The 19849-nt window shown below is 37.2% G+C and overlaps 1 protein-coding gene across 2 annotated transcripts in view; it reads left to right on the top strand.

Moving 5' to 3' along the window:
- The first annotated feature begins 3786 nt into the window (after positions 1–3786).
- Positions 3787–19849, top strand: part of BMP5 (bone morphogenetic protein 5) — a 54401-nt gene continuing 38338 nt past the window's right edge. For both annotated transcript variants that reach the window (XM_054280053.1, XM_054280052.1), the window contains exon 1: positions 3787–4270. In XM_054280053.1, the coding sequence (XP_054136028.1) occupies positions 3787–4270 (484 nt within the window). The remainder of the gene's footprint in view (positions 4271–19849) is intronic.

The raw sequence follows: 19849 nt of genomic DNA, 5'->3' as shown, positions 1-19849 counted from the left end.
CAGTGTCACATTCCTCCCCCAGGAGGTGTTCAGACTACTTGCTTTCTTTTTGCTGGGGAATCTGTAGCTTTAGCAACTAATTATTCTCCAGCTCTCATGAAACCTTTTTATAGGAGTCTTTCTCCACGTACTTTTTGCAGCAATAGCCTTGCAGGGAGGTAACAAGAAAAGACTTTAACATTTTTAATGCTGAATCATCTGTTTATGCATAATATTGATCTGAATGTCAAATTTAGCTGGTCATTAAGGAGGGACAGGGCCATCAGAATTACTCTGTGTGCACGCGTATGTTTCAGATTTAGACTGCAAATATCCTGAATTGGGTCTGCATTTCAGTCTAACTTGCCAAACAGTTGCAGAGAAACATTGCTGTGGGGAATCACCCTCTATTGTTGTGACATTGAGAACCAAAGGGATTCTGCACTGAGAAGCCATCCACTGATTTTTGTATATTTTTGAGTAGTGGGCATTGTCCACAAAACCACTTCTCCCTTCAATGATTACAGTGGTCTGCTGGGTAGCTATAATTTTTTCACCATTACAGTGAATGGTGATCCATTGGAATGCAAGATTGGCAAGATCTGGATTCCCAGGTTTCATTACTTCCCCTACGATATTTTCTCTAACATTGTTTAGGTTAGTACAAACGTAATGAGCTCTGAATTCACTCATCATGTGCATACATGCCACATTGTTTAAGAAATTCATGCAGCTGCTTCCTATCTTGTACTGCCAGGGTGCCTGCACGGTGCTCTGCTGCTTTCCTGCCTCCGAGTCCCTGCTCTCCAGGTGCACCACTGGTTATGTGCTCCTCTCTCAGATATCTATCCCTAAGGGGAGCTCACTTCTGGAGCCATTTTAGTCTTCCTTTTATTTTTAAAGGGCTGGGTAAGGGCTGTTCAGGTGATTTCTTATGTTGCTACCAGGTTTAGCATCTGGCAAAGAAAGGTCTATCTGTGCCTATCTTGACATGCTGAAATTGTACACGTTATTTTTTCTTTAGATGCTCATTGTTTCATATTGGAAATGCAAAATGGGTTCTATCAGTGATTACAGACACCTTTTCACTTCTTTAGCAGAGATTTTCAATTTTAGAGCTGCCCTGTATGAAATACCCATGCTAAGACTGAGTATTTATGGAATATAGGCTTATGCAAAAGGAAATTTTGTTTACATTATTAAAAACTTTAAAAAAAATTTATTTCTGTGTTCTAGTCTGGGACATTTGGTGCCAGAGTAGAGTGCAAGTCATTGTAAAATAAATGCTTTGTATTTATGTTACTTGTTTGGTTGTGGCTCCATAAAAAAATAACAGGAGCTCCTTTCATCAAACATATGATTGCTAGTTTTAATGCGTTCTTATTTAGTTACTGTCTGGAAAGATGTTTGCTACATAAAAATACCTTTGAATTTAAAGACATTTTTGGCTTTTTTAACGAAAAAAAATTAACTAATGTGGAACTTCTAGTCCCATAATATAGGAAATTTCTATTGCTGGACATACTGATGGGCTGAGGACTTAAATCCTCTGAGCAATCAATCCACTGGCTTTTATGAATGCTTAGGGAAAAAAGGAAATATATTACTGGAAAAGAGGAAGAAGTCTTGTTGCAGGCTATGTGATGGCCAAATTTAGAAAAGACATATGTATGGTAAAGTCTCATGTATCTTTGCAACTGACTGAGCAGAACAAATGAAAAGAAGAAAAACCAGGAAATAACACTTTTCTTTTAACAAATAGATTTTGAAGAAACACCTTAGCGAGGAAAGAAAATGTATTCTGATTGTGATTGCTCTTCTGCTAAGAAGAACAAGACTTTTGCTAAATATCTTCCTAATTTTAGTGCCAATTCGGCAGGTCTAGCATGAGATAAATCCTTTCTTGGGAGAAGCATTACATGTGCTGATTTATGAGAGAGAATCAGCTGTATTTAGGTGATGGCTGGACTAGAGTGTAAAGTTTGTTTGTGCTTAATATACTAGATAAATTGTTCCTGGCTTCTTAGGGTGTGACTATACTTGCTGTCACACTCCCAAGTTTACTCAAGGAGTGTGTGATTTGCTGAGTAGGTGTCATGTAAAGGAAAACCCAAAGCAATGGATTTTATATTGCTAGTTTTTTCCCCCTAATTTCATGTTGACAAAAAACCTTTTTTGTCCCTTTTCCCTTCTCTTCATCAAAGTAAAGTCTCCTCAAGGCTAAAGGCAAATTTTACCAGCAAGGAAAATGATCACCAATAATCTGAGCAGTATGAAATTTAACACAGTGATTTTGTTTTAGTGAGAGGAAAACACCAGTTACCTGCTGTCCTTAGTGTAGAAAAAATTCTACACTGAACCTTAACTTCATTGGCAGCAGCTTTAAAATCTATTTAATATTCCTATTTCTTCAGTTAAACTTAAGTTAATAACAGGCTGTGGGGTTAAATCTTAACTTTACATATTTACTGGGAAAAATAGTATAGCAATTTATGAGTAAAAATGTACTTTGAATAAATTATCATTGCAAATTACAGTTTATGAAAGTTGTGACTATAACCATAATTACAGCCTTGACTGCGCACAATTTGAAATCTTACTTGCTGAATAAATTTGTTTTCATTCAGATTGCATTTCCAACATTTTTAGAAAAGAGTGAATCAAGCCTCACTTACAAAATGTCCTACAGAGTTTATTAAGAAGCTCATCTTTGTTTGCTAAATTTGCCTAAAACATAAACTTTTCTTGAATTAGTGAGTTGCTGTTTTAATCTGTTATGAGAGTTTCCTACTCAGGTTTAATAAACCATAGACTCTTAAGGAGACTCACATGAGCTTCCATATTATGCCATCTATATATCCTAAAGTTGTTAAAATTGATTGTACAAGCTATTACGAAAAAAACAGCCATTAACCAAAATTAGGTGTATTACTGTAAATTGGAGAGACGGGGGAGAGGTTTAAAGCTCTATCTGGCAAGAGAAGGGTTAAAGACTTTTTTGCTATACCCGTTTCAAATTACAATGAGAAGCCTCTTCTTTCCCAGCAGGGTTGTGCTTACATTAGTCTTTAGATCTCTCTTGAAGAGAGCTGTTATATTTGTGCCTGCTACAGTTGGAAATAACAGTTCAGAAGCTGAAAAGGGTTGAATGGATTTACAGAAGGTTATTTTTTGCAAGTAAATTCATGGCAACACATTAATTTGATTAGTACATGCTTTAGAATTACTTTACACTCAAGAGATTCAAAAGATGTTAAAGTCATCTCCAGGCTGCTGGACAAATATGTGTTACACCACCAAGGTACAGATCAAGACAAATCTGTGACTCAGGATTTTATCTTGGGAAGAGCGCAAGGTGTACGAAGAACTCAGAATAACGAGGGAAGATAACTCTGGGAACTACAATGTGTCAGAAGAACATCTCTTGCTAATACAGCTCCCCACCAAAGACCCAGTTATCTAAGGTTTATATAGGAATGCCTAGGTCAGCTGACAAAATACTGGTCTTCTGCTCCATAAATGCAGAAAAAACGATAACAACAGTGGAAAATTGGAAGTATTGGAAGTCTGAATTTCAGCTTTCTTAGAAATAACTGCAACCTGACACATTCCATAATATTTAAACAGGGTGGGGGGAGAGGAATCACCAAAGATGTTACGATGTTACGTTTAGAGATGACATTGACATGAAGAATAGGTAAATTTTGTTTTTCAACTACTGGGAAAGCAGACCTCATAGGAACTCAGAACAAGTAGGAGAAAAGTTGTTGTTTTTTTTTTTTTTCCTTGTTCTTTTTCTTTTCAAAGATGAACCTAACTGCGCTCAAAGCTTTCGTGGGCTTGCTCTGGAATTGCTGGGTTCTGGTGGGTCACGCACAGGGAGGTTTAGGAGACAATCATGTCCATTCAAGTTTTATTTACAGGAGGCTGCGGAACCATGAGAGAAGGGAGATTCAGAGAGAGATTCTCTCTATCCTGGGTTTACCTCACAGACCCAGACCATTTTCACCAGGAAAGCAGGCTTCTTCTGCACCCCTCTTCATGCTGGACCTGTATAATGCCATGACAAATGAAGAGGATTCTGAGGAGCTGGAGTATTCACTGAAGGGATCAATGGCAGGGGAGAGCAGAGGGATACGGAAAGGATACCCTGCCTCTCCAAATGGATATTCGCGGAGAATGCAATTATCTCGCATGACCCCCCTGACCACACAGAATCCTCCCTTAGCCAGCCTGCACGACACCAACTTTCTGAATGATGCTGACATGGTCATGAGCTTTGTCAATTTAGGTATGTGGAAATATTTTTTGTTTTTGCTCTCTCTGACAAACTCTTAGCCTGCTCTTGTGAAGGGCAAACCTCTCGGCCGAACTGTAACCTGTTCTGAAACAGCAGGATTGAGCCCCGGCTGCTGTGCCACCGGTAAAAGAAAAATCATACGGATGGTAAAGTAGCTACATTGTAGGTGGCCATGGAAAAAGATTTTTCTCACTGTTTATATAAAGTCAGTTTCTATAACTTCCCTCTGCTGGCTTCTGTTTTCTTTCTTTCATTGATGTAATGAAAATTCTAGCCTTAGGCCAACTAACTCCTTTTTTTTTAAATCTCTAAAAATCAAACACTTATGCCTATTGCTCAGTTATTTCCCTCAGTGTTTTCCTTAAAGCTTACACATGAACAAACATCAGTTGCTAATATTTTAAAGCTTAAAAAGGTATGAAAAGGGAAAAGTTAAACCATTAAAAAAATTCTTAGGCTATTTAGTGGGGGTTTTTTTCTGTTGTTAAGAGTCAGAATTTTATTATCTTTTTAGTTGAATGGTTGGATTTTAAATAATCTGTTGCTGTTCCTTTGTTATTTCTATTTAATAACAACAGGCTGTGTTTTATTATACTGCTATGGTGCTCAGAATCTACAATGGTTCTTATTTTCTCTGTCATAAATAAATTAAATGACAAGTAGAGTATTAAACACCAGAAACATGCAAGCAAAGAATGCTTTTGAAAATTATATAAATTCAGATAGAAAACCTGATAAAACTAAATTATATTGGCTTCTGAGTGTAATAAACATGCTTGCCAGTTACATTGTAGGAGAAAAAAGCAGTTACAGATTTCTTTACTAAAGCACAACTTAAATCTCATCTAGAAAGCTGCAAATAATTCAAAAAAATCCATTTAGTATTTTTATAAGTATTTGAAATGCTGCAGGACTCATAAATTTGGCTAAAAAAGCCATTTCTCATTGGACTGGAATAGCGAGAGATTTAATTGAAAACTTGCAGTTTCACAATAAGCTGGTATAAATTCTGATGAACTCTTGTTTTCCAGGGTAATACTTTCTGTAGAAACTTTTTAATAGTTGCACATATTCCAAAATACCTTCATTTTATCACACACATTCTGCAGTTTTTACGTCTACCCGGTTTTTAGTAAATACTAATACTCCAAATACTAAAATTCTAGGAAAGTAACACGCTAGAGTTTATTTTCCATAATAACAAAATCACTTTTCATTAGTTATTTGGCTGACAAGGAGGTGTTCAAGTCTGAGATCTTTTTCCTTAAGAGTAACAGATGTCCACACCTCTAAATACATTTGCTTGTTGTTTTTGCTCCGGAAATAGCAGGTTAGGAAAGAAATGGAATCTGTTTTTTGAATATGTGTTCCATATCATTAGGAAACTGTTATATATTGCTCATGCATTACTTTTAAATTAACATTGCGTGCCTCGATTTACCCAGAGCTTCTGGAGTCAGCTGAATTTAAAACAGCAAAGTTATACAGAAAGATCAGAAATACCCTTATCCTTAGCTTTAGTCAAGGCACTGATCCTGCAAAAATATTCCTTGTGTGTCCTGAGAAGTACCCTCTGTAAATATATCAGGGACCATTCCATCAGCATCCCTGAGGACTATTTACATGGGACCTAGCCTTTGATTACAGAAATGTCTTTGATTACAATAGGACTTCTTGCAGTGAATGAGTAGAAGTCTTTGAAGTTTCAGAGTCAGATATGTCCTAGGCTGATCCTACTGTGCTTTCCCAGACAAAAACCTTCTCTGGAAGAACTCAGGTTTCCACTGAGAGTCTTGCTTTGGATAGGAATTTTCTAATATTTGTCTTATTTTGTTGGGATGCCAGTGCTGCCTTAAGAAAGTAATTCTGGGAAGCTAAAGCTTATCTTGTGTTTCAAAACTGTGAAAACTGGGACTGAATGCTGTATTTTTCTAGTGATTAATATTAATAGACACCATTAACTTAAAATACTGTGTAAATATCATGTTTGATTTGGCATCTGTAAAATTAAAATGTGTCTCAGCTCTAAGATAGTTTAAATCCTAATTCACTTTTAATACCCTTCCATGCAAGTTGGATATTGTGGTATATCACACATTCCATGGTGTAAAATGCGTAAAAAATATTGATGACCAATATAGATTAGCTTCAACATTTTTATTAAACAATCCAATGTTTCAGTATAATTAACATAAAAATGAAATAAATCATGGAAACAAGTAACCCTTTTATATGATTTATGCAGTATGAGATTGTGACAGATGAGGGCAAGCTCTTTTAATGGAGAATGGGGAAAAATATGCAGTGATAAGTGAATGCTAATGCTGTACCTTAAAATCAATAAATGCTGATGCAGCAGAGTAATAACTCAAATGGATTTAGAATTGAAGCCCCGGAAAACTTGCATCAAATAAATCTGCTCTGAAAATAGTATTCACCATGTTCATACTTGCACACCATTAATTACATAATATGTAATTATAAAACTCTATTAATCATCATGATATTTTAAATTGAAACTTTTGTACATAGTTGTACCAGTTATAGAAATTTAAGACATGTATATTGAAACAAGAAATATGTAGCTAAGAGGCTAGATAGAAATTATTAAGCATAAGAATTGAAAAGACTTAAAAAGATTAAAAAGTAAAAGAAAAATAGACAAAAGCAAATAATTTCATATTAAAGAATAAAAAATTAAACTTTTATGCTAACTTTGATTAAAACCCCAACCTGTCAGAGCTGCAAATACCTCACTTTCAAAAACAAATTTAGAAAATAATTATCAAGGGAACTGCAATCATAATTCTGTCAAGTAACCAGGGAGAAAAATAAGAATACATTTACTTTTCCTGAAGTTAAAATTGTAAACACCTGCTCTTTCTATTGGAATTCATATCAAAATTTCCATCTCTTTCTTTCTTGAAAGATACAACAAGACAGAGACTTTGTCTTGTCTTGTGTTTTGTATAAGACTGTGTGTGTTGGCAACTCGCCACAAATATTGATGAGTGTAACAGAGGAGTTAACTGGGTTTGGTCCAGCAGTCAAAGAATAAATCCCCCACTAAACACACTGGGGTTTTCAAAGACCTGGTTCTATCACCTTCAAATTCAGAACTTTGTTTTCCTGACTGGGTGTTTTTTTATCCTATTATAATATTTTTGTCGTATTGCAAAACCCCGACTCTTTAGAGTTCTGGCATCTTCTTTTTTGGCTGGTCTCCCAAAATGACATATATAGGATACCCCATTCCCCAGAGAACAGGCAAATAATACTTATGCAGTCCAACTCACTTTTTTGCTCACTCAAAATTTAGTTAGGGAAGGACTTTTTTAAGATAAATGTTCATGTTCCCACTCTTCACCTCTTACAGAAAGAGGGGTTTTGAATAAAATAGATCTACATGGATGAGGCTTGGAAAAACAGCAGCCCCTTTGTAAACTACATTTAAACATTTCAAATACTGATTTTTCCATTATCATCAAAGTGATCATTAAATCCACTATACTTCGGTATTCCTTCTTATGCCATTCCAATGGTCTGTATTTTCATTTTTTTTATACCACGTCTGGTAATTTTTTCTCATAACAGATTGTTTCATTTGCTAAGCGAGCCTGTTTGCTTTCTTCATATTTTCCTGTTAATTGATATGAACCTTCCATAAAATGTGAGATATATATCTGCTTTTGTAGTTTTCTGTTATGTTTTCTTTTTTAGCATAAAAAATTAATTTCAAAAACTTGAATGTGCAGATCACAATAAAATGTGTGACCCCTGATGTACATGTGCTAAGAAGGATACAATAATTACTGAGATTTTTAAAGTAACCAGTCCACCTCAGAAAGATATTTTTTCTTCTTCACAGACAATGTGAATGATTCCACAATCTTAGAATAATTTTGAAACCACACGTGCTGTGTTCAGTTCTTAAACCAGACACTGAAATCAATGGAAATTTTGTCTGAGGCACAGAGGACTGTTAATATTTCTCCAGCTTCTCTATCCCAACTTTGAATACTGTTTTACAGATTATATGCTTCTTTAAAACCTGAATCATTAAGAAAATACATAAATTCAAAAGATTTATAGCCCATTGTGTTCACTGGAGAATGCTAACATGGTATAGAACAAATTTTACAGCTACTTTGAGAAACCTATAGTACATCAATCCACACCAAATACCTGTAAAAATATATTTTTGTTACACACGTAAGAGAAAGGATTCCTTACTGCAATTAGACCCCGAGCATACATAGTAGCTCGTTTCTTAAATTAAACTAATTCAGTTTCTACAACCTTCCACTCACAGCTAACATATCATCAGCGAGGAATATGGAGTGCTAAGCTATAAAATGCCAGGAGCTGAGGAAGGGGTTTGAAGGATACATGCAAAAAGGCCTCAGGATCATTAACTTCTCTCCTAAAGCTCAGGAATGAGTGCACTTTCTTTCTTTTCCACAGGATTTCAGATGTTGCTGTCTTAATTTTAACTGTACATGAATTTCTTTGGCTGTGGTACAGTTTCAGTGTATAAACCCAGGCTTCTAAAGAAAATATTGACACAGCCTTAGCTGAAGTGATGGAAAGAGCACTATTATCTTGGCTTGAACAGTGGGATGCTATTGCAGAGATAAAACTTGTAAAATTACAAATAGACCCCATGTCCTTAATTGTGGAATTGGATCAATACTGAGAAAAAAATGAGAAAACGTCTTTGAAGCTTTTATTCAATGGCAACCCCAAGTCAATAAGGTTTTGAAACCTCGTTTTTCACTCTCTTACATAACATTTAGAGCAAATTGGATCAAGGAGGTCTCACTTAATTATCATCTGAAGTAGACATCACTTGACAACGTGAAATTCTAAGACTTTTTTTCCCTTTATTAAAGTTTTATCACTCAGTGAGTGAACAGAATGAATTTCATGTGACCCAGTACAGTCAGGCATTAGAAATAACTATGAATTATGAAATAATTTTCTATGATCAAATTAAATATTAAGAAAGCTCTTCATAAAATACTTTTGATTGTTCCTAGAACAAAAGGACTGTACTCACAGGATGACATGAGCTAAAAATCCTCATCCAATACTTACAATTCATTATAGTTCTAACCAATTTTTGTGCAATGGCAGAACAGGTTTTTGGAGATTGCTTTTAATTTTTAGAAAGAAATATCCTCCATATCCCTTTTCTGAATTACACTACCTTTGTTGTTTTATATTGAAATACTTTATATTTCCTTTGAAATCTCTCAAGTTACATGAATCTTAAGAACTATATAGCTCTACCTCAAAATAGGTTTGTGTGATCCATAAATATCATCTAACAAAATAATGTTTTTATAACTGTCAATTAATTTTTTTGCCAAAGTTAACACTTTAAATCCAAGTAAATTATTGTATCTACCCAGCCAAAAAAATGTCAAGCTCTCCATTAACTGGGGTATAAAACTGTCTGACTCTCCTTGCCGACAGGTTTGAAAGAATTTGCAGATAACTGAAGAGAAACTGATTTAGCAGATGGTTAGACGTGCATGGTGAAAAGCTATATATATGTATGGATATATAAAAATATATATTATTATTAATATTTTTCCCATTGGGAAGAACGGCTGACCTAGTTCCGCTTCTTCTTTAGAAAGTGTTCCTTTCCAGACTAAACACAGACTTTGGGTGGGGTTTTGGGGATTGCATGTATTGTACAGTGCATATTTTCCCAGGAAAACACAATCTGGCAGTGACTCTGGCTAACCATGAAAGAGAGAGGCAGGCTTGTGGAGACATCTCTGTGTGGAGAGTATTAGGGGAGGAATCCTGCCATGGATTGGATGGAGAGCCTCTTGGTTCTCTCCCTAAACTCTGGGTTGTTTTCTAAGATAACTGGACAACTTTGGCATCTACGTTATCTCCCACACTTATTGCTCCTGTTATTATTTTCTCTGAATGTTAAATTATGCAAAGAATTTTACTGTGGCTACCTGCCTACTTACTGCCTGAGTAATGGGGGTAATTATGACAGGGGCAATTCCCTTCTCTTTTCTCTGTAGCCATGGCAGTTCCTTTCAGCTTGCTTTCATAGGCCCACATACTAATAGAATTTGGAAAAAAAATGATTGATTGCAGTCTGATCATTCTAGGTGTCGTCTGGTGTTTCCACATAGCTGAGAATGAACAGTTTATGAAGTGCCAATTGCAGCCTCCAGCTAAAGAAAGGCTCCCCAGGGCTTCAGGAGAGCTCTGGCTGCTACCAGACTTTATAATTATTTCCCACACTTTTCCCTATCCTCTCCTCCTTGTCCTTTCCCTTGTCTCTAACCCCTGCTGCCTAGGCAGGGTCACTGAACTTTAGTTTTATGTCAGTGGCATTTGGCTGTAGAAAGGATTAAAGGCTGAGAAGTGGTGAGTCCAGGCGACAGCGCAGGAGATGGAGAGGGAAGGAATGAGAGCAGGCATGACAGAAAAGCAGCAAAGCACAGGCTGGGCTTTAGGAGGACATCCCTCTTCCCAGTAGGTAGCAGCCAACGTGCAGGGCTGGATACAGACCTGCTGGGCATGGGAAAGGTTCTCAACTGAGAAATAGCCTCTGCAGAAATTGCTGGAAGATTTAGTCCTGCTCCTCTGTGCCTCATGTGGAGCATGATGTTGCCGCACTTCCCATGCCAGCATTCCCATGAGAGCATTTCCCATGCCAGTCGGATTACAAAAGTGGAAGTTTGTCACGGTAGGGAGAAGGTGAATGCAGATGGAGAAAGAGCAAAGAGCATGATAGAGAGAGATAATGTACCAATGAAAGGCAAAATTAGCACAGGTGTGGGTTTCTCCTCTGAGTGAGCCTTGAAGGCAAAGGGAGCACTTTTCTCCCAAATCCCTTGTGGCAGAGCAGCTACCTCAGCCTCCCCAGGCACTTGGCTTCCCAGGCAAAACTCCTCATGCTTGCAAAACAAATGCAGCTCCCCCCAGCCTCCGGTATGTGTGTGCCGGGAGTACACAGACGGGCTACTCACGTTAGCAGCCGTAAATAACTTGGAGCCGCTTTTAAAAACCGCAGGTTAAAGGATGAGGGCTGCCATGACGCACACAGAGGTTGAGATCAGAGGAGCAGCTAAGAGGGGTCAGGAGAAACAATGAATCCCCTTGTTCTGAGTCATATTTATGAGTGCTCCATTGCACCTAAAGTTCATATTTATTGGCTAGGCCATGGGGTTTCCCTATTTGCTCATCTCTTAAAATAACACCCCTGGTTAAAATTTCCTATAAAACACAGAAATGCTACAGCAGGCAGAACTTGTCAACCCTGACAACTACATTATTTAAGTTTGTGGGTGGGGTACACCAAGCAAGAGCTGGTTTGTGTTTTGTACTGAACTATGAAATTTTTTCTATACAAAACATGACTGTAATAAAGTAGTAAAGGAAAGATTTTGTAGCTCAGCTTTCCACTCGGAAATTTCCCAGTTATTGAGAGATGCTCCAAGAGGTAAATTTTGGTGTTTAGTTCCCAGCTCTTTTTGAGCAATTATTCTGGTCCAATAAATCAAGAACCTGGCTTTATTAACCACTACTATACCACTTAATACACATGTAGTATAGGAGGCACATGCGGTACCTTACCAAAATGTGGTTCTGCTTTTTTCCCACTGTAATTCAAGGCAAACTGAGGCAAAAATTATTAATGAGTCAAAGCCTAGAAAACTAACCAGGACAGCTAGTGCTGGTTCATGATATGTATTTGTAGCTAATAACCAGTGACTTTGCAGAAGCAAAATGCCACATCATTTTCTTATTCAAGGAGAGTCAGGATGAGGAAGAAATTTGTACAATTGAAATTTCTGTAAGGTTTATCCTTATCTGACTTAACAATATTACTTATTCAGACTCCATGAGAACCTTAAAGTCTTTTCCAGCTTTGATGATTCTGTAATTATATCCCTTTGTTGACTGGGTTAATTAAATGGAATTGTTGTTGTTTTAATTCCTCAAGTATTTGACTGTAGTCAAATTAATGAAGTTAGATTCATATGATTTGGTAAAACTGTACCCCTATTCCAGAGTAATTATTGTAAATTAAAAGCAATTTGGCTAGGCATACCCATTTAAAACAAAAATGGAGGGGAAATACACATGGGGTATGCCCCTGTAAGATACTGCAAAATAAATTTAAAAATCCATTTTATTGGACTTTTTTTGATTGTGAATGGCATAATTTTTGGACTTAGAGGTGTTAAATTCTGTTCTGAGAAAGAATAAAATTCTGGAAACAACCCTATTTCTGTTTTGTTCTAGGCCTTAGAAAAAGAAAGGGCAGGGACACTGAATGAGCAGGGACTCTGAATTTGGAGCAGTGGGCAGATGGTATCTGATGGTATCTGGTGCCTAGAGCCATGAGATTCTGGTGGCACAGTTTTCAAAACACTAGCTGAGAAATTGAAGGGGTGGGAGAACAGAAGTGTGGATGATATCGCTGTGGGAGCAAGTCCAAGCCCAGTGTACAATCCTATAACAGCTGTAGTCTTTGGGGTGATTTAGGATGGTAGAGATCCAGCAGGAACATAGCTCTGGGAAGGTTGTTCCCAAGGTTAGCTCAGCTGGAATATTTGTCAAAAGCTACAAGTCATAACGTGCCAGTGATCCCGAAGGTTAATTTGCTGCTCCTGAACAGGTTACCTTGCTGCCTCATACATGAAAATTAAATGTATGCAAAGGTTTTGCAGTGAGTCAGTCCCACCCCAGCTGAGTCAGAGAGTGAAATATCAGAGCAACCTCATAGGAAAATCCTGAAGAGCCTCAGATAGACAATGAAAACACTGTGCTTCTGTTTTCCAGTCTATAAAATGAGGATGAGCAAACACTTCTGAGTTCATTTTCTCTTCTGTGCATTGCCATTCTTTGAAGTTGCAGAGGACTATTACAGCTTCTGTGTTTTACTCTGGCTGTGTGCTCTGTAAAATACTTTGCTTCTAAAAGCCTCACAACACCTTGCATTTCAACATGGTGATCTCAAATGTTATTTTAAAAAGGGCTAAAAAGGCTCTTCTATAAGGGCAACAAGTTTGCTGTTCTTAAAATACAGTTTACAAAATAATGAAAATGAGAAAGAGGCGCTGGAATGTAAGCACCAAAACTGAGATTTTTGTTGTGGTGTAATGAAGAGAGGAAGTGTGACTAACTTAGCTCTTGTTCTCAGAATATAGGTTTGTGTGTCTCCGAGTCATGTGTGCATGCAAATCAGTCTGTGTGCATGGCTTTGTGTATGTAATATAGAAAGCACGTAAATCTCTTCAGTTTTAGTCACTGGAATTTTTTCCTCCTTAAATCATAATATTCTTTCCCATCAATACTATGTGGCTTTAACAGCCCTGACCTTTCAAGCTGCCTGTTTGGACCAGTGTTTATCAGATGACCATTTGACCTCCTTGTTAATTGTACTTAATTACATCCTGTTGTAACATTTTGAAATAAGGAGGCGAGTTTATGGATCGGCTCCAAAGACCTGAAGACTAAAACGGCAGCAGAATTCAGTGGTACGAGGTGCTGAGCAATCTTGTAGTGAGGCTGATGAGAGCTGTGGCTTGTCCAGTCGATGGCAAAATTAGGTCCTTAGACCAGTCCTTTTCCATTTAGGATTGTTGGTACTTCTGTGAATAAAATCACACTTTCTTTGCTTCTCCAAAGAGATCAAGAAAGGAGTGAGATATCAGCAGTACTGCAAGGCTGAAGTTCACATTTGATGATATAAAAGAGAGTAGCCTCTGTTTGCACAAATGATATCTCTGTAGTTTTCCAAAATTTCACAGTTTTTAATGCTTCCATAGAATTGTCAGTTTCCACGAGCTTTTTGAGACTTAGATAATATTTGCTACGAGATTTTCTGTGCATTGATGATTTATGAGCACATCTAAGGTATCATTAGAGATCAGCAATTATCCCCTGCAGCTGCAGAAAAACAAAAATGAAAACAAATCAACATCCAGAAAGAGCTGCAGTTCTTGAAAATGGTCAGTCTAAAGGCTCAGAAAGCAACTTCAATCACTTCTTATTTTACAATGCTTTTCATATAGCTGATGGCTTTTGAAACACATGGCATTGACCATATCACTTCTCTTCTCTCTAGTGATAATATGTGTGTGTGTGTGTGTGTGTGTGTGTCCTTTTCTGTTGTTGTTCCATAGCTTACTTTCCACAAATTTGTAGTAAACTTGATTTCCAAAAATACAGTAAGGAAAAGGGAATAAATGCTATAAAATGACCTTTACCAGGTGAAAATCTAGTCTCAAAATTTTAAGGCAAGGCAAAAGAATATACCTAAAATTTTGTTTTATTATAACAGTGATCAATAGACTTCTTGCAGAATGAAGTGCCACAAAAAATTAATTGTTTGTAGTGGTTAATTGCACATCATTATGGCATTATTGCAATGGTTTATCATCCAGCATGAGTCAAATTCTAGATAAAAAACGTAAGTTACTTAGGGCTGTGCTGTGAGCTCTTTGGCTGATGCAGTACTGCCCATGGTTGTCACTGTGAACTGAACACTACTGTGAAAGCTAAAACTTTGTACTGTCTTTCATGTAGCAAAGGTTATACCTATAGTCCAACTAGACACAATTGCTTTTACATAGTTAAATGTTTTTTGTGTATTGATTTAAATTACAAGCCTATGTGATTAAAAATAAAACACAGAATTTGCTGGATGTCATAGTACAGTATTCAAAAGATCATAATTTTTAAATCCTCTTGGGTGCTAAGCAAGAGAAAATATACTTGGAAACATACAGGTAACTATGATGACATTCAGGAAGCACTGATTTAATTTCAGAATTTTGAGAGTTAGTATAACGTGACACTATACAGTATTGTATATCACAGTAATTTAAAATTACATTGTATATCACAGTAATTTAAAATTACATAATTATTATTTTAGAATAAACTATTTTCTTTAATTTTTTTGTTATCTCATATCCTATAACTATCAACTATGGTTCTTCAAAAGGTAATTTTTTTCATCACTTCTTAAACTATTGAAATAATAATCATGTTTAATGAGGCCATATATAATAATGAGATCCCATTTACAAGGGCAAACATTTTTAGATATATCAAATTTTTAATTTAAGTAAGTATATCTTAAATATCTTTATAATTTTAAAAAATATATTTACATAGATATTTTTCTATAGAAATATAGATATGTGTTAATACAAAATCCAGAGGCAATTGGTGTTGTGGAGTAAGTTATAAAGACAGAGATCACAGAATATTCAGAGTTGGAAGGGACTCACAAGAATGAAGTGCAGCTCTTGAGTGAATGGCCCATATGGGGATTGAGCCCCCAGCCTTGGCCATGTTAGCGCCATGCTCTGGCCAACTGAGCCAATCTTGAGGCTGATTAGTTCAAGTTCACGCTGCAATTCATTGGGCCAGAATGAAGAGACCAGTGTCATTAGGATTGACAGCATGTTGCCACTGTTTTGATTGCTCAGCAGTTGTGCTCTGCTTCCTCCATATTTGTATGTATTCTCATAAACACAAAATACAAAAGATGTTCTATTAGGATGTGTGTGTGCATGGGAGACCTTGTCTAAAAGGCGTCCATCACTCAGCTGGAACCAGTACACAGGAACACTCATGAACTGAAGTCTTGGCTCCATGGGCACAGCTGCCAAACTAGTTATGACCTGTTCATGCTGTATTTACATTACGATCTGCTGCTGCACAGAAATGAACCTTCTTTTATTAACATATCACTTTATCATTAACATTATATCATTGTATCAGTGAGATTTACCACAGCCTCCAGTAAATTGTGCTGCTTCCCCTTGTCTGCAGGTAGGGAGCTTGTTTTCATCAAAATGGGAATGAAAGCATGTATCCAAAAGACGAGGCTGTGCTGCTTCCAGATTGACAAATGGGGTTTTTTACTTTTTAAGCCTATTCCCAGACATTAGAGCAGTTTTCACTTCCAAACTTGTGGAAACACAGGTTTAGCACAAGCGTGGGCAAAGGTTGATCAGCTGCTACAAAATGCATGTGAAATATTCTTAGTAGTGTAGTATTAAAAACATTGCAGGTCAGGTTCCCACTCCCTGCTCATTCTTACCTCCTGCTCAGAAAGACACACAAGTTTTGCTGGGGCACATCAGCTCAGCAGAGTACAAGAGACCATCTTTGCTGCTCCAGAGAAGTGTTACACCTACAGCACAATTGTAGATACCTCTACTATTGGCTTAGGTATTGTGTTTGTAAGTAACTGTGTGGGGAATATGACAAATGCAGTCCTAGCTGGAATAACACTGAAATGCAGAAATATTACAAGCATGTCCACAGTCCTGGGCTACCAGCTCTAGGTGGCTGTGCCTGTGCCAGGGGCAGATGATCTCCTCAAGTACCCTCCAACCAGAGCCTCTCTGTGACTCTGTGACAGGGTAGCTACAAAGAAGGGGGACCTTACTCTTGTCTTGTACATTGACATCAATCATTGGGTCTTTTTCAGAGAGGAGTGATGATCTTGCATCAGACAATTGTTGGATGAACAGTACTGTATGCTCACAATGTCTTTCTACTTGGAAATTAGTTTCTTGCTTGTTATGTCATTTTGAGCCTCCTGTGTCTCTCTCCCCAAGTCTCCAAAAGAATCTCCTGTGAGGAATCACGACCTACTGTCCTGTTACCTGCAGTTACTCTGAGCTCGTCACATTGTTTGTGAAGATTGCTCTTCCTTTCCTTTGGCAGTGCAGGTGTAGTGCTGGATGGCCAATCCAGAGGTATTTAATTCACTAACCATCAGTGAGTTTCTCCCCAGAAAAAGGGTCAAAAAGATAATTAGCTTTGGTAAATTTTAAGCTTCTTTCAGGGAAAAAAAACCCCACAATTTTTTTCCTTCTTTTTGAGAGGACTTATTCCATATGGGGGTGAAATTATCTCTATGGGCATAAATCATGGTCAGATTAGATTGACAGAGCTACACAGGAGAGGCTACATTTTGTATCCGTATTAACAAGCTGTTAAAACCACAGTCAGATCCCAAACTGGCTGTTAAAACCTGCCATCTGAAAGTGCCATTTCTCACCACTCCAGGCCAGTCTCCTATCTGCTCTTCCTCCTCATCTTCCTCCCATTTTCTTCCAGGGCAATGTCTGTGAGGTCCTGCCCCTGCAGTGCTTCTGGCCCCGTTGCTGTTTCTCAGCACCACCTCAGGCTCTCCTGGGTGGCTCCTTGGTGTTGGACAACAGCAAGAGTGTGCTGCACAAACCTGCAAAACAAGGGCCAACAGATTATAAAAGATGAAGCTAAGTCTCCTTACATTTTTAATTTTAAGGAGATGGCTCAGTGTAGTGATTAGCCCAGTAAACATTTTTGAAACCAAAGTATAAATCAGAGGACTTCTGATTTTATTTGAGCCAAGGTGACAGAATAACTAAGTGCATGGCCTGTCAGCAGCTATTTTTTGCAATTGCATTTAATATCCTGTCTATAATATAGTCTGGCAAAATTTTTTGATTTCTCATATGTAAAGAAGCCTTCTACTTTCTAAATGAGATGTTCTTGAGGGCTTCCTTCTTTATCCTTGTTGCAGCTGGACTGTTTTTATCGAATGTTTGGTCAGTGTTAATGGGTGTGGGTAATATTAAAATACTCAGATGTGAGCACAGAGTAAGCAGAAAATATTGCCTATCCAGCTTAATGTTCAGACACAACTTCCATGGAAGCATTTCCAACAAATTCCACAGCAGAAAAGAGATGGAGTTTATTAGACAACATGGGTGAATGGTAAATGGCAGAGTGGCTTGCCACCTCTGGCTGGAAGTGAGCAGAGGGTTAACATGAGCAGAAACTAAGGAGATGTGAGAAGATAGAGTGCACTTTAATGTTTAGCTTTTCCTCCCCTGCCAGTTGCCCCATGATGATATATGCCCTTTCACCCTCCTCAGAAGTTATGTTCCATCTGTATACTTTTACAGTGTCAAAACAGTTATAACTTACACCTATTTTCTGACCATTGGATCCCAGAGGTATAACTTTTGTTTCTATTCAGTTGCAGCTGAACCCAAGAGGGATCTTTTTTTCTGTCATTTGTTAACCTTGAGGTTGTGTTGATCTGACATCCTGACTTTCACACACAGTCAGAAACCTGGCAATAATTGTTAGTTTTCTTTGTGATGATCTGTGATTATAGAAAAACAGAATTAAATGTGAGAAAAAATGGAAGTCTATTGACAGATGGTATCAAAATTTACTGGCTTTGCCAAAGGTGAGGCAAAATAGCCGTCTTTGAAAAAAGCAGGCAAAATTAGCAACCTGAAGTGGTGGTGGTGTAAGAATTAGCTAATTTATCTATGCATTAGCTCAGAACTACATAATAGAGTGATCTTTGTGCAGTTCTTTTTTTTCCAAGTAAAGATTTATTTATCATTGATGAAACTGAACACAATCAGAAAAATCTAATGGGTTTAGATTAACACATGTATTTGTGATTGGAGTGCCTTTGTAATATGGTGTGTCTTAAAACAACAAAGAAACCACAGGGTCCTTATTTATTAGAGATTAAATAGCACATATGTGCAGTTGTATCTTTTGCTGTGCTTTGTGCTACAGCTGAGCAACTGGAGTGAAAGATTTGCAGTTGTCAGGTTGAAAGATACAGTGCATTATCCTGTCAAAACCATCAGAAAAAGGTGATTTTGAGGAATCATATTGCCAACTATCTTTTATGTTAGGATTGTGATAGTACCCAGCCTTAGACTCTCAAAGTTCTGTTCACTTCTAGAACTCAATCTCTTTGTCTGGTTACTTCTCCTCTTGTTTTGGCTGGGTTCAAGGCAGCATAAGAAAGGCAGGGTGTTGCTTTCCCACTTATTTTGTATCAACAACTGAAAGCCTTCCAGCATTTAATTATCATTGGACCAGCTGCAGCGCAGCACTTGTTTTGACTTGTTGAGCAAGTGCATTTGACTTGGAAGAAGAGTAGATTGAATGAATAACACATGTTTAGCAATGAAATTTTTAACAAAACATTGGCTCTTGAATGAAGACCAGCAATTTCATTAAAACTTCTGCTTCACTCCATAATTTAATGAAAAGTAGCAAGAAGGTATCGTGGGTAATCTCACGGTGTCCAGATCACCTGGGAGGCTGTGTGTGAGAAAGCAAGCCCAGTTATGCCTCTTTGATGGAGGCATTCCTTTAGGTAACTGCTTATAAAAGTTGCTGGCAGGCACTGTTACATGGTTTCTGGGAACTCTTTCCTTCTCATGGTGAATGCTGGAAGCTTTTAACTATTAACTGAGTTCCAATTCTGAAAATAATTAATAGAAAAAAAAAAAGAAACTTATCCTTTTACATATTCACTTACATATTAGCATGGGTGTATAACTTCCATTATTTATCTGGGTACTGTCTATCACTTACTAAAGTGAAACATTTATTTTTAATTTACATTTATTTATAAATGTAAAACATTGCATGCACAGTTTGAGGGGATTAGAAAGTAGAAATCACATAATTTGAAAGTCCACCTTAATATTTTAGTCTTTACACTATTTGGAGTTTCTGAAATGTGTGTTTTGT

This window comes from Melozone crissalis, unplaced genomic scaffold (assembly GCF_028551555.1).
Source record: "Melozone crissalis strain CALT ecotype California unplaced genomic scaffold, PUWL_Pcris_2 ptg000027l_1, whole genome shotgun sequence".
NCBI classification, from domain to species: domain Eukaryota; kingdom Metazoa; phylum Chordata; class Aves; order Passeriformes; family Passerellidae; genus Melozone; species Melozone crissalis.
Note: the sequence above shows the minus strand (reverse complement) of the source record. Positions and strands in the feature narration are given on the sequence as shown.